The 16,694-nt window shown below is 50.9% G+C and overlaps 1 protein-coding gene across 1 annotated transcript in view; it reads right to left on the bottom strand.

Annotated features, from left to right (window-relative positions):
* Positions 1 to 12,387: 12,387 nt before the first annotated feature.
* Positions 12,388 to 16,694, bottom strand: part of LOC102899308 (translation initiation factor IF-2-like) — a 28,537-nt gene continuing 24,230 nt past the window's right edge. Inside the window, exons 4-6 of the mRNA XM_045045042.1 lie at positions 16,150 to 16,300; positions 14,950 to 15,233; positions 12,388 to 13,718 (exon numbers count right to left, since the gene is read on the bottom strand). Coding sequence (XP_044900977.1) covers positions 15,038 to 15,233; positions 16,150 to 16,300 — 347 coding nt within the window. The 3' untranslated portion in view covers positions 12,388 to 13,718; positions 14,950 to 15,037. The remainder of the gene's footprint in view (positions 13,719 to 14,949; positions 15,234 to 16,149; positions 16,301 to 16,694) is intronic.

The following is a 16,694-nucleotide window of genomic DNA, read 5'->3' as shown; positions in this document are numbered from 1 at the left end:
CAGGCCCCCACCGGAGGCCCGCCCAGGCGACCAGGCCCACACCACTGACATGGCCTCAGAGGAAGCGGGGAGAGCTTCTGGGGAGGCTGAAAGGGGCTTACAGACATGCAGCTGGCGTTTCCTCCCCGTGAGGCCGGCCAGGGCTCACGAGTGAGTGTGCACGCGCGGGTGCCAGGGAGAGGTGCCCGCGGCTCCTCTGCACCCCATTCCCGACGCATGACGGGAGGGGGATTCCCGGGGAGCCTCATCTGTGCCCCTTGTGCTCCGCTTGGCTCATTCCAAAGCCAAAACCAAACCCACAGAGATGGCCACACCCACACGAGCTCAGAAAATGGACGGGAAGGCTGGAAACCAGGCCTGGGCATGGGCAGGGACGGGGACGGCTCCAGAGGGCCGAGTTGGCAGGAAGGGCAGGAGGCGACAGGGGGTCGCCAACCTTCTGTCACTCCACCTGAGGCAGAAGGAGATTCTGACCGGCCGCGCTGGGGTCCCGTGTCCACCCTGTGGCCGGGGTGGGGCGGAGGGAGCTTGGTAGGCTCTGTCCAGTGGGGAAGACGTAATCCCCCCCCAAAGCCTGCTGGGAAGGAGAGTGCTTTCGGTGGCCCAAGCCCGGCACATGTCCCCTGTAAATTAGCCACCTGCTCTGAGAGGTCAGCCCCAACCACCCCATCCAGAGGGTTCTCCCCACTCAGCCCTTGGCATTCTCCGTCTCCAGTTATCTCCAGAGCCCTGGTCTAATTTGTGGAATGTGTTTGGCTTTGCTTTCTTCTTTTCTCTCCCCTCCACTGGGTCCCCTAGATTACATGCTCCGTGAGGACAAGGGCCAGGTGAGCATGCACCCGGCCCATGCTTGTTAGATGAATGAAGGAAGGAGCAGCCCGTGTGTACGCCTGGGGGTACACACACACGCGCTCACACGCTGGTTCGCGCTCACCTGCACACGTATTCACACACTCACGCTCTTTTTTTTCATTAAAAAAATTTTTTTAAAAATGTTTTATTTATATTTGAGAGAGAGACAGAGCACGCGTAGGGAAGGGGCAGAGAGAGACGGAGACGGAATCTGAAGCAGGCTCCAGGCTCCGAGCTGTCAGCACAGAACCCGCTTGAACTCACAAACTTCGAGATCATGACGTGAGCTGAAGTCAGAAGCTTAACTGACTGAGCCACCCAGGCGCCACCCCCCCAACACTCTTGTTCACATGCACATGCCTCTTCAACTATTTGAGAAATTTGAGCACCGCACCCCCCCCACGGTGTCCCCTCCAAATCTCTCTTCCACCTGGGGCGGGGGGGGGCACTGGGGCAAGAGACCCCAGGTGTCGACCTGCATTCTCTGTAGTCCTGACCCATGTCTGATGAGTGACTCACTCTCCTGACTCATGCGTCGGCGTTAATGATCTCTCAGTCCAGCGGGACTGGAGAGGAAAAACCTGTTGCTGCCCCATTTGAACATCCTTGCTGGTTCCCTGTTGTACCACAGTGGATGTCCCACCTCCGTTGCCTGGTTTTTCAGCACAGGCCAAAGCTTGGGGCCATGGGGCCTTCTACACTTCTCCAGACACCCCACGCTCTCTCCTACTTCCGTGCCATGCACACGCTGATCCTTCTACCTAAAAGGCTCAGCCCCCTCGCCCGGTCCCCATACCTCCTTGCTCACCTTGCAAACTCCTAGTTACACCTCAAGACCCATCGAAATATCATCTCCTCGCAAGACTGTGAGCCGCACTAACAGCTTCTGCCCGTCCCTTCCTCAGTCCCGGATCTCCAGAAACACAGATGCACAGAACTGTGGGACTGGCAAGGTCCTCAGAGACCCACAGTAGTTTGCGACCCAGGGGTGGTTGAAAATGTGTGGGGCATTTTTTGGTTGCCATAGTGACATTTTTTTAAATTTTTTTTTAACGTTTATTTATTTTTGAGACAGAGAGAGGCAGAGCATGAACAGGGGAGGGGCAGAGAGAGAGGGAGACACAGAATCTGAAGCAGGCTCCAGGCTCTGAGCTGTCAGCATAGAGCCCAATGCGGGGCTCAAACTCATGGACTGTGAGATCATGACCTGAGCCGAAGTCGGACGCTTAACCAACCAAGCCACCCAGGCGCCCCTGCCATAGTGACATTTAAGTGGCATTTAAGGGGCAGGGGGCTGAGAATGCTAACTGGGAAGGATTGTCCATCCCAAAGGTCAATAGCAGCCCACTGAGAAACGCTGAGCCGCCTTCTGTTGGACAGGGAACCCAAGGCTCAGGGAGGGAAAAGCATCTTGTCAAGGTCACGTAGCACTTCGGGGCACCAAGGTGGTCCATGCACGCTCCCACAGGGGAGCACTCCTGGGTGGTGGGCCTGAGGGTCCTCTGCGCCTGGCCCTGGCCACACCACCAGTACCAGGGCCTTTGTGGGACATGTGGCTGGGAATGCCCTCGAAGTTCCCACCAGCTACTGCCCCTTCTCCTGCCCCGTGCTGGTGGCCAGATGGCTTGACGTGGCTGAGGATGTGCCTGGAGTGTGGAGCCAGCATCCCCCAGGGAGGGGAGGGCTGGGCTTGTGGACTGGGGCCAGAGTTCTACAATGACCGTGTCCAGCTCCGTGAACTCATCTAATCACTGAGAAAGCCACACTTGAGACTGGCATCTGGGCACCAGTGACCACAACACTGCAGGCCTGGCCACGGTGGTGGGGAGGGAGTCGCAAGACCTGGTGTCCCCCTGGGGCGCCTGGGTGGCTGCGTCGGTTGAGTGTCCGACTTCAGCTCAGGTCACGATCTCACGGTCTGTGAGTTCGAGCCCCACATCAGGCTCTGTGCTGACAGCTCAGAGCCCGGAGCCTGCTTCGGATTCTGTGTCTCCCTCTCTCTCTGACCCTCCCCTGTTCATGCTCTGTCTCTCTCTGTCTCAAAAATAAATAAACATTAAAAAAATTAAAAAAAAAAGAAAGATTAAAGACCTGGTGTCCCCTAAATCAGCCCCCCAGCCCTCCTCCAAAAAAGTGGGGTTATTCTTCCTCTCTCCCACTCAGTCTGGGCCACCACGGACCCTTCCTATGGGCTGAAGGAACTTTTTTTAAAAACTAAAAGTTATACATTAAACCAGAAGTAACAATATAACAAATTGTCACATCCCTATCACTGGGCTCTGGCAGCCAGGGACCCACGGCCCATCCTGCCCCATCCGGACCCTCCCCCCAGTCCACACCCCTCCTCCAGCATTATTTTGAGGCAGATGCGAAACATAACATCATTTCGCCCATGAATACGTCAGGGTATGTCTCTAAAAGGACTCTTCCTTACAAGCTAAACCATAACCACAAGACCACTATTACACCAAAAATATTAATAATTCTTAGTGTTGTCTTTTTCTTTTTAATTTTTTTTAAGTGTTTATTTATTTTGAGAGAGCACGCACATGTGGGGAGGGGCAGAGAGAGAGGGAGACACGGAATCCCAAGCGGGCTCCGGGCTCTGAGCTGTCGGCACAGAGCCCGACGCGGGGCTCGAACCCACAAACTGTGAGATCATGACCTGAGCCGAAGTCGGACGCTTAGCCGACGGAGCCACCCAGGCGCCCCCCCCAATATTAATAATTCTTAACGTTATCAAAGACCCAGTCAGTGTTCAAATGTCCAGTTGTTACATAATCGTTCTTTTTTCCTAATTGCTTTTTTTTATAGTGTCAATTTTGATCCAGACGAGGTCTACACATTGTAATTGGTGGGTACATCTTTTGAGTTTCTTTGGGTCTAGAGTTTTGTTTTGCTTTTACGTATTCACTGGAAGGAAGGAGTTGTCTTGTGATGTTTTGCTCATTGCTGCCCTGCGGTGTAGTTGAATATGTTCCTCTATCCTGTGCCTGTGACTTGGCAGTTAGAAGCAGAGGTTTGATCACATTCAAGTTTGCGGTGTTTTGTTTTTTTGTTTTTTGCTTTTGGCAAGACTACACCATTAGATGGTGTTGAGGTCTTCTGTCAGGAGGAACATGGTGTCTTTTCCTCTTTTTGTTGTATTGTTAGCAGCCGTTCAAGCAATTAATTTGTTAGGGACTGCAAAAATGGTATTATGTTTTGTATTTCATTCCTCCTGCATTTATTAGCTGGAATCTGTCTTTAGAAGAAGCGTACTCTTTCCTATTATTTGATTCTATGTGAAAGAGACTTTTAAAAAGGGAGTCTCCATTCCCTCAGTGGAGCCTGGGGTAGGTGGTCCAGAGAGGGCAAGTGCCTCCCTCAAGGACACACAGCAAATTGGGAGCAAGGCCTGGAAACTGAAACCCGGGTGCTGTACCATACGCAGCACTGCTCTGGGGGCGGATGAAGGAGCAGAGAGGGCTGGGGGCTCGGAGTCAGAGGCTGCGATTTGAACCTGGGACCTGCCATTTATAAGCCGTGGGACCTTGGGCAGACCTTTCAGCCTTGATACTTCTCTGTAATGTGGGGATAACCCCACCTCCCTCATGCAGCCCAAGTTTGCCAAACTTTCAGCCCTCTTGAAGGAGCTTGGCGATGCCCATCCTGATCTCACAAGATGGGCCACATTCACCAGCCATGCTCAGGTCCACGGCCTCTCACTTTAGCTTCCTGGGGCCTCTTCAGGACCTGCCTAAGGACCCTGCCCTGCCTCCCCACCGGAGGAGGCTTTCTCAGGAGGCTCAGGCCTCTATCAGCCAGGAGCTCAGCACTGACCCCAGAATTGTGGAGATTATGAATTTCCCCTTCTGGGCACAGGTCCAGGGTGACTGCTCAGGTCACAGGCCCGCGAAGCCAGCCCTGGACGAGCTCTGTCTCCCTGGCCCATGGATAGATCTCATCCAGTTCAACCAAATTTGAGTAAGCTGGGCCCTGTTGGCCATCACCAACACAAACCCCAGTGCAGTGAGCTTCAGTTAAGAGGAGGGGGTAAACAGTAAACAGGATTTAACGATTATAGTCATGTAAATGCAGTTTCGTGGCTTTCAATCCTTTGAGTCACCAGGTGGACAAAGCAGTGAAAACTCTCCACTTTGGTTGAGAAGGAGGTAGGAGGGTAGGCGAGCTAAGGCTATAGCTATAGGCTATAAAAAAGGCTATAAAAAAATAGCCAGACATGGAAAGGCAAACTCCACCAAACTGGGAGCTGGGAGTTCCCCCAAACTCCACCACACTGGGAGCTCTGGAGTCTGACGCTTACAGTTCACGATCCAAGGGGAAAACTCAGAATATTCCAGGGAAGGACTCTGATTGGATCAGGTGTCCGCTTCTTGGGCCAATCCAAGACGTGCTGAACTGTGATTGGCTTCACCAGGGTCACGTGCCCCCCCTGGTTGCCAGGACTGCTGAAATACCCCAGGGCCAGGTAGAGCTGTGGAGGAGAGGTTCTCCAGGAAAGGGTGGGGCTTAGCGGGAGAAAGAGGAGAGGTTCTCCAGGAAAGGGTGGGGCTTAGCGGAAGAAAGGGAGAAAGGATGCTGGGGGACCAAGCCAACTGGTAACCCATGATGCTGAGATTCCCATGGGCCAGCCCAGTACAGGGTACAAGGTGTGGAAGACGTGGAGTTGACTGCAACATGTCACTCCTACTGGGAGTCAGGATGGGAGATGCAGATAAGGAAACCAATAGCTGTTACCCCAGGGAGAGCGTGGAAAAGCCACAATGCTAATTACACAAGGATCTGTGGGAACCAGCTGACAACCTGCACTGCCATGGGGCATCCAGAAGTCTTATCAATGCCAAAGGCCCCCCAGGGACTCCCAGCTACAGCGCAGTGACTTGGGTCCGGATCCTATTTCTGCCCAGGGAAGAATCTTCCCCTCTCTGAGCCTGTTTCTCCACCAGTAGAATGGGATGATTATTCCAATGTAGCTATTAGATTGGTTTGGGAGGCCGGAGTACAGAACTTGGCACATAGTAGGCAACTCTCTATCTTCCCAGAGTCCCAGGGCCACCTACCTACACTGCCAGCTTTTTAAAGATAAACTGATTAGTTCCAGCTTAGCTTAAAACGAGAAGATACTCTTTAGAGTTGTTTCATGATCTGGTCTGCAGAATACCAGTTAATTGTCCAAATGCCAACACTTACGTAATTGTCCCCAAATTGTCAATGTATATCCCCGCTAAAACAGAAGCTCCCTGAAGGCAGACAAAGCATTATCCATTTTTGCATCTCTCTGGCACCTAGCATAATGGACACTTCCCCCGCACCCCAGTTTTATTGAGGGATAATTAGCGCACAACACTCTAAAATTTTTTTCGATGTTTATTTTTGAGAGAGAGAGAGACAGACAGACAGACAGACAGTGTGCGAGCAGGGGAGAGGCAGAGAGCGCCGCAGGCACAGAATCTGAAGCAGACTCCAAGCTCTGAGCCGTCAGCACAGAGCCCGATGCGGGGCTCGAACTTCTATGGATTCTGTGTCTCCTTCTCTCTCTGCCCCTCCCCCACTTGCTCTCTGTCTCTGTCTCTCTCTCTCGAAAATAAATAAACATTAAAAGATTGGCTTTTTAATATGAAATTTATTGTCTAATTGGCTTCCATAAAACACCCAGGGCTCCTCCCAACAGGTGCCCTCCTCAGTGCCCATCACCCACCTTCCCCTCCCCCCCACCCCACATCAACCCTCAGTTTATTCTCAGTTTTTAAGAGTCTCTTATGGTTTGCCTCCCTCCCTCCCTTTTTTTTTTTTTCCTTCCCCTCCTCCATGGTCTTCTGTTAAATTTCTCAGGATCCACAGAAGGATGAAAACATATGGTATCTGTCTTTCTCTGCCTGACTTATTTCACTTAGCATAACACTCTCCAGTTCCAACCACATTGCTACAAAAAGGCCATATTTCATTCTTTCTCATTGCCAAGTAGTATTCCATAAAAAATTGTTTTAAACAAAAACCAATAATAAAAAAATAAATAAGAGCTTGAGGTGTATAGGCATATATTATAAAATGATTACCACAGTAAGCTTAGTGTACATACATCATCTCCTGCAGAGACAAAAAGAAAAAAAGAGAAAAACATGTTGTTTTTTTCCTTGTGATGACACGAACTCGTAGGACCTACTCTCTTAACTTTCAGATACACCAGACCGCGGTGTGAACTATCGTCATGTACATTACATCCCCAGTACTTACTCATCTTATCGCCGGAAGTGTGTACCTTTCCTTTTGAACACCTTCATCCCCTCCCCCATCCCCTCCCCCATCTCTGGTAACCACAGATCGGATCTCTTTTTCTATGAGTTTGGTTTTTTAGATTCTACATATAAGTGAAATCATACAGTATTTGTCTTTCTCTGACTTGTTTCAATTATTATAATGCCTTCAATGTCCGTCCACGTTGTCACAGATGGCAAGATTTCCTTCTTTTTTATGGCTGATAATCCGTGTGTGTGTGTGTGTGTGTGTGTGTGCATGTCTGTGTATCAAATTTTCTTTATCATCAGTCGACACTTAGATTATGTCCATGTCTTGGCTATTTTAAACAATGCTGCTATGGACATATGGGGTGCATATATGCCTTTGACATAGTGTTTTCATTTCCTTCTGATATATTCCTGAAAATGGAATGGCTGGAGCATTTTTAAATTTGGGGGGCGCGTAGATTTAAAATTTTAAATTTAGGGTGGCTCAGTCGGTTGGGCGTCTGACTTCAGCTCAGGTCATGGTCTCACGTCCAGGAGTTGGATCCCGCGTCGGGCTCTGTGCTGACAGCCAGGAGCCTGGAGCCTGCTTCAGATTCTGTGTCTCCCTCTCTCTCTGCCCCTCCCCCACTCGTGCTCTGTCTCTCAAAAATAAACATTTAGAAAAAAGTTTTAAAAATGTATTATTATTATTGAAGTATAGTTGACGTATTTGACATTATATTAGTTTCAGGTGCGGCATAGTGATTCAACATTCTATACGTTACTCAAAGCTTCACCATGATAAGTAGAGTCACCACCTGTCACCATGCAACATAATTACAATATCATTGACTCTATTTCCTACGCTGTATTTTCATCTCTATGGTTTATTGATTTCATAACTAGTTTATACCTCTTGATCCCCTTCACCTCCTTCACCCAGCCCCACTTCCCTTCTAGCAACCACCGGTTTATTTTCTGTATTTAAGAGTCTGATTGTTTTTTGGTTGGTTTGTTCATTTGCTTTTAGATTTGACCTCTAAGTGAAGTCATATGATACTTGTCTTTGACTTATTTCACTTAGCATAACACCCTCTAGGGTCCGTCCATGTTGTCACAAGTGACAAGATTTCATTCTTTTTTATGGGCAATACTCCATTGTATACATACACACCACATCTTCTTTATCCATTCATCTATTGATGGACACTTAAGTCGCTTCCGTATCTTGGCTATTGTAAATAATGCAATAAACACAGGGGTGCGTGTCGCTTTTCAAACTATTTTTGTTTTCTTTGGGTGAATGCCCAGTAGTGGAATTACTGCATCATATGCGATTTCTCTTTTTAATTTTTTGAGAAGCCTCCATTCTGTTCTCCTTAGTGACTGCACCCGTTCACAATCCCCCTTTCCCCACATCCTCACTGGCATCGATCATCTCTTGTCTTCTTGATACTCGCCATTCTGACAGGTGTAAGGTGCTCTCTCATTGTGGTTTTGACTTGCGTTTCCCTGATGATGAGTGATGTTGGGCACCTTTTCATGTACCTGTTGACCATTTGCACATCTTCTCTGGAAAAATGTCTCTTCAGGCCCTTTGCCCATTTTGAAATTAAACTACTTGCTTTTTTCACTACTGAGTTGCATGCATTCTTTATATATGTTGGATATGAACTCCTTATCAGATAGGATGTGTGAATGTTTTTTCCCATTCTGTAGGGTGTCTTTCGGTGTTGTCGATAATTTCTTTGGTGCAGAAGCTTTTCGTCTGATGTACTCCTTCTTGTTTTTTATTTTGTTGCTTGCGCTTTAGGTGTTACATCCAAGAAATTATTGCCAAGACCTATATCAAGGAGCTTTTCCCTATGTTTTCTTCTGGGTGGTTTAGGGCTTCTGGCCTTAGAGTGAAGTCTTTAAACCATGTGAGTTACTGGTTGTGAGTAACTGTGAGCCCCGGATAAGGGCTTGATCTCACAACCGTGAGATTATGACCTAAGCAGAAATCAAGAGTCTGACTCTTGGCCGACTGAGCCACCCAGGCGTCCCGTGTAACGATCACGTTTAATAAAGGGTTTTAAAAACACTCTCTGAACAGGTATGGGGGTGAATGAGGTCTGTGGAAACAACAGACCAGTTTGCCAAGATGGTCTCCTGGAGGACCCCCGGGTGGGTTTGCACATGGGCCAAGGACAAGCAACGAGGGCAAATGTGTTCCTGGCGTGGGAGCTGGAAGGCAGGGCACAATGGAGGCGGTAGGGGGCGATAAGCCTACTTCACTTTTCATTCAGCAGATGTCCCTTAGCCCACCTACCCTGCAGCACCCACCGGTTCCCTGAGACACGAATCCCACCCCCCTCGGGAAGCCGATATCCAGGGTATAATGTACGCAGGGCAGCAGTATCCCCCCCCCCCCGAGGGAACCTGGCCCAGGCATCCCCATGGCTGCACCTTCCTGATAATGTGTTTATAATAATAATAATAATATAAATTGCAATAACAGCAGCAGTTATACAGAGAACCTACTGGATTAGTCAAGACCACTTCAGTTTTAAGCAATAGAAAACCCAAACCGGCTTATGTAAATAAAAAAAAATTTTGGTTTGTGTGTTCATTCCTAAAAATAGCAGGGGTTATGGCATGACTGGATCCAGGAGCTCCAAACTGTGTCCTGCTCCACCTCCTGGCTCCGCTGTCTTCTGACATCATTCTTCAGTAGTAAAAATGGCCTCTCGCAGCTCCAAGCTAATGATCTCAGCAAAGAGCAAGCACCTCTTTCCTTACTGTTCCAGAAACTTCAGGGCACTGTTACAAGGACCAGTCCAACTTGGGTCTCATGCCCAGGCATGAGCCGATATTTGAGGTCAGTATTGGGAGGTGCTGATTGGCCTGGGTCTGGTGACGGGCTTGGGAATAGGGTGGGGGATAGCCCTATTTACTCAGTAGGGACTGAGAACGGAGGAGGGGGGTTTTCAAGAGAGAGCGGGGCCGTAACTGGAAGAGGCAACGTTGAACTGGGCTGCTCAACAATGGCGTCTGCACCTACGATGTGCCAGGCACAAAACTAAGGGTCAGTTAAACCTCTCAACGGTCCTATGTGGTGAGACCATTCTTGTTCCCATTTTACAGATGGGGAAGGTGGTCAGAGAGGCCAAGTACCTTGCCAGTATCACATACGAGCAAGTGGGGGAATCAAGGAACATGAACTCTTCGCTACCGGACGGAGGTTAGTGGGGGAGACCACAGGCTATGAACTTCACGGGGGAGGTCAGAGAAGATGCGACTGATTAAACCCAGTGAACAGGTGTGTGCGGGGGAGTTAAGGGGGAATGAGCTGATGAACTTGGCACTATCCTTGTCCCCTGTTTTCCGTCTTCAGGGCAATGATGTAATGCCTCTTTCTCTTGTTCAGCGTTCACTGAAGCAGTTGTAGTGCAGACCCAGGAGCCAGACTGTGTTCCCCAGAAAACGGAGCACTGATAACTTAGAGGTAGAACTTCAAGGTAGAGAGAGGGGAGGTAGAGAAGTTTGGGAAGAAATGCGAGGTGATGTGTAACCACACGGTCGCTGCTTTGTAACAGACCACACAAGGAAAACGTGCCTCCAGTGGTCCAAGGGAGGGAGGAGAGGCACTTATGCCCCCATCGCACGTCCTGTGGCTCAAAGTATGGGAGCTGACTCCCTGTGTGCTTAAGGGTTGCATTGGTGGCCCCTTCGGTGGCCATTCGGGAGCCAGACCCTTTACCCTGGGATGTGGCCTGGGAGGGGTTGGCTTCAGTTGTGGCACAGCCATGGTAGAAAAGAGCAAGCAGCCAGGAGTCTGGTGCACAGGAGGCAGATAGAATCTTCAGGGGCACACGGGATACATGCGAGGCACCCACATTCCAGGTGTGATACAGCTGCCGCTCTGTGCCTCAGTTTCCCTCACAGTAAAGTGAGGACAACAGTACCTCCCCTAGGGTTGTTGAGAGGGTATGAGATCATGCGTGTAAAACACTTAGCAGTGGCTGTCCCTGCCTCCCTGGAGGTGAACTGGACTGGCCATTCGTTGACTGCCTGGAGAACTTGGGAGAAGCTTCGCTGAAGGGTGAGGTCCTGGCTCAGCTGTATTAGCCAGGACTCCCAGTCCAGGTGGCTCCGCTGAAGGAGAGGAAGGCCCAAAGATGCATCTGGCTTCCAGACGGCTGGACCTAGGGATGACCCTGAGTCTGGACCTAGGGAGTTGACCCCTGTTGCATTCACAACAGGCACTTGACCTCCAAGGGCTGACCTCAGTAGGAGAAGACCAGAAGGCAGAGGTGGGGCGGGAGCACCTGTGAGAGGAGAGGCTAGACTAAGGGCTTACCCACTTGTCATCCTCCGACTTCTGAGACGGCTCCGTGATTGGCCCCGAGCCCGAAAAATCAGGTCTCCAGTTTGGGCCGGAGCAATTTCAACTGTAAATCTTCATACAAGCTTGCTCAGTGATTGTCAGCTCATATAGTTCTGGATGCATCTTTATGTTTGGGGAAGCAGAGTCTGGCTTCCTGAATGCAGTCTGTTTATGAGATACAATCTCTAACGGTGGAATCCACAGGGGGAAAAAAACAAGGGCCACACAAAGGTGAGGAACACGGCTATAACTCATCTTGACCGTCCCTCCTGGCCACGACGTTCTTGAGCACAAGAGTCCACGAGCTCCCAACCCAAGCAGTCCAAGGTCATTTATTAAGGAACACCCAGATACCTGTGCTACGTAACTGCCCTACTCGTGTTCCCCGTGCAAGCCGCAGGACCCATCAGCTGTGTGACCTTGGGTAAGTCATTCTACCTCTCTGACCCTTAGTCTTCTCCGCTGTAAGATGAGACTGATGTCTAGGCACAAAAATGGAAACATAGGCACACACCAAGACTTGCGTTCAATGTCCAAACAGCTTATTAAAAAAAAAAAATTAAGTTTATTTATTTTGAGAAAGAGCCTGAGAAGGGGAGGGGCAGAGAGAGAGAGAGAATCCGAAGCAGGCTCTGCTCTGTTGGCACAGAGCTCAACACGGGGCTTGGAACCCACAAACCGTTGAGTTCATACCTGAGCGGAGATTGAGATGCTTCACTGACTGAGCCACCCAGGCGCCCCGATGTTCAAAACAGCTTTATTCGTAATAGTCAAAATCTGGAAATAGCTTAAATGTCCATCATCGGATAAACGGCTAAGCCAACTGTGGCACATCCATATGGTGGAATTCTTCCCAGAAATAAGGAATGAACTACTTAGGCACACAACATGGGTGCATCTCAAAGACCTGCTGAATAAAAGAAGCCAGACACAGAAGAGTAAACACTAAATGATAATATTTATATGAAGTTCTAGAAAGGCAAAATTAATCTCTACAACAAAGGCAGGTCAGTGGTTGTTCAGGGTAAAGGACTATAAAGGGGAATAAGAACTTGAAATGTTCTACATCTCGACTGCAGTAGTAGTTACCAGGGTGTACACATTTGATAAAATTTAGGACTTGAGCACTTCGAATGGGTAGATTTTATTGCATGCAAAGTATACCTCAGAGTTGATTTTTTTTTCTTAATGAGACCAAAGAAAAACACTGTTTTATTAGGCTCCTTTCTATGACAGAAACCCCACTTAGGATAATTTTAGCACAGAAGAAATGCATTGGCTCATATAATCGGGTTAATGCAGGAGTAGAGTTAGCTTCAGGCATGGCTCAATCCAGGGGCTTATGGATATCTGCACAGCATATTCTCTCCATCTCTGAGCTTTTTCTTCTTTGTTGGCTTTGACCTCAAGCAGAGAACAGGATGGCCGCCAGCAGTTCCATCAGCCTGGGAAATCCCACAAAAAAGCAAATGCCTCTTTCCCCGTAGCTGCTGCAAAACCACCAAGGGGGAGTCTCCGTGTGTGTCCGGGGATCCATGCTTGCCTCTAAAGTCGAGGTCAGGGAGAAGTGGTCTCCTGAGGAGGCATTACCCAAAGTAAGGGCCGTGGACTCTGGGTAGGGACAGCTGACAGACGGCCATTACATTTCTCCATATACCCAAGGGGTGGTGTTATCACCCCTTCCTACCTCCAGACACCTCTGCAGTGGCCGGGCCTCAGGAACAGGGCCCAAACTCATTCAAGGCTCAAGTGTGCTTTGCTTCGACGTCACGGGCCTGCCTGTTAGTTAGATACAAGAGTCCAAACAGAAAGCGAGCACTAATCTCTTCCCCACCAGCCAAGGCAAACAGAAGGCCCTTCCTGCCTGTGCTGGGCTGTCTGCACCCAAGGAGGCTGGCGGGGGAGGGAGGAGCTCGGCCGCAGCTACTCTGGCCCGGGCCCAGAGGGAACGCCTTGGAGTTGACGGCGTCTGGACTTGCAGGACGAGCATCAAGGAGGGGAAGGAGTCCTCCCTGGGCTCTGGGTCTCGGCGGGCCCGGCCAGAGAGGAATGCAGCGTCTCAAGCCAGAACCACGATCCCTATGGGGTCCGGCCAGGGCAAGACAGCCAGAGAGGAAGCGGAAGGAAAGGTCACCTTTGTAGAGATAAGGACGGAAGGCACCCTCCGACACACTGAGACCCAGACCTCACTTCTGGAGCAGTGCACCTACATTAAGTGAGCATCTTCTCTGTGCCAGACATCTCCCAGGGTTCTCTGTGGAAGTATCCTCCTGGAAGGGGAGAGAAGGGGGAAACGACGACTTCATTTTTGCATTCGGAAGCCTTGTATTCAGACACATTTCTAAAGGGCACTCTTATGCCCATCAAACAAATGAGGTAACAGACTCAGAGATGGGGGGCTTTACCCAAGGCTCCCAGCTAAGTGCCCCTGATCAGAGCCTTGGCTTAGCCTTCCCCTCTCCCCAGCTCCAGGAGCTCAAAGCTCTTGCCTCTGCCTGGCTGTGAGTTGAACTGAGGTTATTTCTGACCCAGGTAAGCCAAGGCAGCTTAGGGCTACCTCCCAACCTGGCCCCCAAGGAGTACGAGCAAGAAAAGCCTGAGCTGAGGTCCACCGCCCTGTTTCCCACCAAGGTGCTGGCTGAGTCTGCCTGCCCAACCATCCTGTTTTCTGGGAAGCAGGTTAAATGGACGGCCTTGCCAAGAGCGTATACTCTGCCGCGGAATAGCTGGTGGCGGGCAGGGGGAGAGACAGACCGAGGGAGAGACAAGGCCAACAAGGGAAGGTGTGGCCAAGGCTCAGGCCCTCAGCGCCCGAGAAAGCCCGTGGGCCTGGCCCAGCTAGGCTCTGGGAAAGCAGTGTTCTCAGTTCCTGGCTCCACCCCTCATGTTGGAGGCAGGCTGGCCGTCCGGCTCTGCAGGCTGGTCTAGGAACAGCTGACGGCTTCCTGGAGCTCGCCATGCGCCTGCCCGTGAGTCCCCTGCACTGGCAGCCTGCCCAGGTGGCCCTCAGGCCAGGCTCCTGGAGTCTAGCTCTGTAGGGAAAGGAGGAGAGGCAGGGACAGGCTTCCGGAGACGTAGGCACCTCCGGAGGGGGTCCTGAGCCTGAGGGCTGCCAGCTCAGGGCAGGGCCCAGATGAGCAAGCCCCATGCAGGCTGTGTGCCTTCCTAGATACCTCTGTCCAGGCCGGGAGCAGGGAACCAGGGGCCTCAGCCACCCGCCAGCTGTCACCTAGGCCACACGGCTGATGTGTTCTGAAAATGAGGTTAAATCTTGCCCTGCCCAGGGCTGGGATCCTAGGCCAACGGAGGGCTGAATTGGGGCGGCTGTGGGTCCAGGCTGGCTGGGAGCACTCACATCCGGGAGACCAGCCTCTCTGTGATGCAGATACCCACCATGCTCCGTGAGACAGCAGCACCCACCCACTCACCTCCCGGGACTGGATGACCAAAGCGTTATGATACGCTTGTTAAAACCATACACTAATTATAAATACTTATTACCGAAAGAGCACTGGCAGCGGGAGTCCAAGGCTGCAGCCCCGAACCCCAGCGCTGCCCTATCCTTGGCTGTGTCTCCCGGCGAGTCTCCTCATCGCTTTTGCCTCACTCCCTCCATCCACAGAATGAGGATCAAAAGAGGGCTCTGAGCGGCAGAGAAAATAACGGACGTGAAATTCTGCCAACTGCAAATGGTCACATCTCCTCGATCAGGCTCTGAAGGCCGGGCTGCCACAATCTCTTCCATCTCTAGCTCGTGGGTGCGTGGCCGGAGAGTTCTCTGGATGCTTAACAGAATCACCCGAGGAAGAGAAGACCAAGAGACCAGTCCCTGGGTGCTCCCCTATCCCCGGCCACCCAGATCCAACTGGCCTTGCTGGGGAGCAAGCAGGCCCTGACGTGTTTGTAACGCTCCCCAGATTCCGAGCGCGACCAGAGTCTAGGAGCTGTGCGGCAGCCCACTTAGAGATCAGTGAGGACAAAGCCTGCATTTCCAGCCTCCTCACCAACTCCATCCATCTCGGTTTAGAAGAGAGACCTAGTGTGGCTCCAGTACCCGCCACTGACAGCTCCGGGCTTCCTGGCTGTGGGCGAGCTCCTGCCCGTCCCACTTGGCAAGAAGAAAAGAGAGACTCTAGCTCCCAAGAGCCCAGGGCCATTGCTCAAACGGGTTGCGAGCCTCACGCCTTTTAAAAAACCCCAATCCCGCTAACTGGGTGGGGGGTATACGCGCATGGGGGAAAAACGCTGGAAGGATCTGTTTATTAGCAGACGTTCTGTCTAGGTATGGGCGTTTCTGTGAGCCTTTTCATCCTCCTGTATTTTGAAATGCTCTACGGTGGAAGGCAGTTCTATTACAGTTGGGGGGGAAAACAGTATTCAGTTTTATTTTTCATGTATTTCCTTTTGTACAAAATTGACTTTTTTTTTTGTTTTGTTTTATTTTGCAAGCTTCTGGGGTAAGGAACAAGGAACACACTCAGGAACAAGGAGTTTGGGCGGGGGGTGGGGGTGGCAGGGCAAAGGGGCCTCAGGGCCGGAGAGCTGATTTAGAGGTAGCAAATGCTTAGCTATAAGGAATAATGTATCATCCCGTGTCCACGGTAGGTGGTGAGAATCTCATTTCTTGAAAGACCCATCCGCCTCTTACCAAGAAGGGATAAACATCACTCCCCCCCACCCCCACCTCATGTTAACCTTTACCTTGAAGTTGTCCCTTCTCCTGGGCAGATCTTAATGCGGACGCTCCTGAGCAGACCCAGCCCTTTAAAAACGGTCTCTGGCAGAGCTGGTATGGAGGCGTGGCTGGGATGACCAGAGCCCGGGAGTAAGGGGCCCGAAGGACGAAGGCTGGCTGGAAGGATGATCACGTGGTCAGGGTCCTGCAAACAGCCATCTTCTCCAGTGACGAGGGCTTGTAAGTCTGTACCTAGAAACCTAAGAAATACCTAGAGGGTTCATTTCCCTTGCTGACGCGTGAGGTTGATGAGTCCTGGGGTGGACCAGAGGGTCCTGCTTGCTGCCTGTTCACCTCCCTGTCCATCTATGGGCAGGCCTTAGCTGTGGGGGGAAGGTTCTGGTGCTTTGAGATCTGGTGACAGTTTTGCGAATTGGCATTCCTGGGTTGAGCCGGACATGTCACAAATTGGTATTTCTTCTTGACCATCCCCCAGCACGCAACCCCTAAACCCACCCAAGACAAGGTCTCGGCTCAGCCAAAATACCTGTGGGCTGGGCTGGTAAAGGTG

Source organism: Felis catus, chromosome E1 (genome assembly GCF_018350175.1).
Source record: "Felis catus isolate Fca126 chromosome E1, F.catus_Fca126_mat1.0, whole genome shotgun sequence".
NCBI classification, from domain to species: Eukaryota; Metazoa; Chordata; class Mammalia; order Carnivora; family Felidae; genus Felis; species Felis catus.
This window is presented reverse-complemented; position numbering and strand designations above follow the sequence as displayed.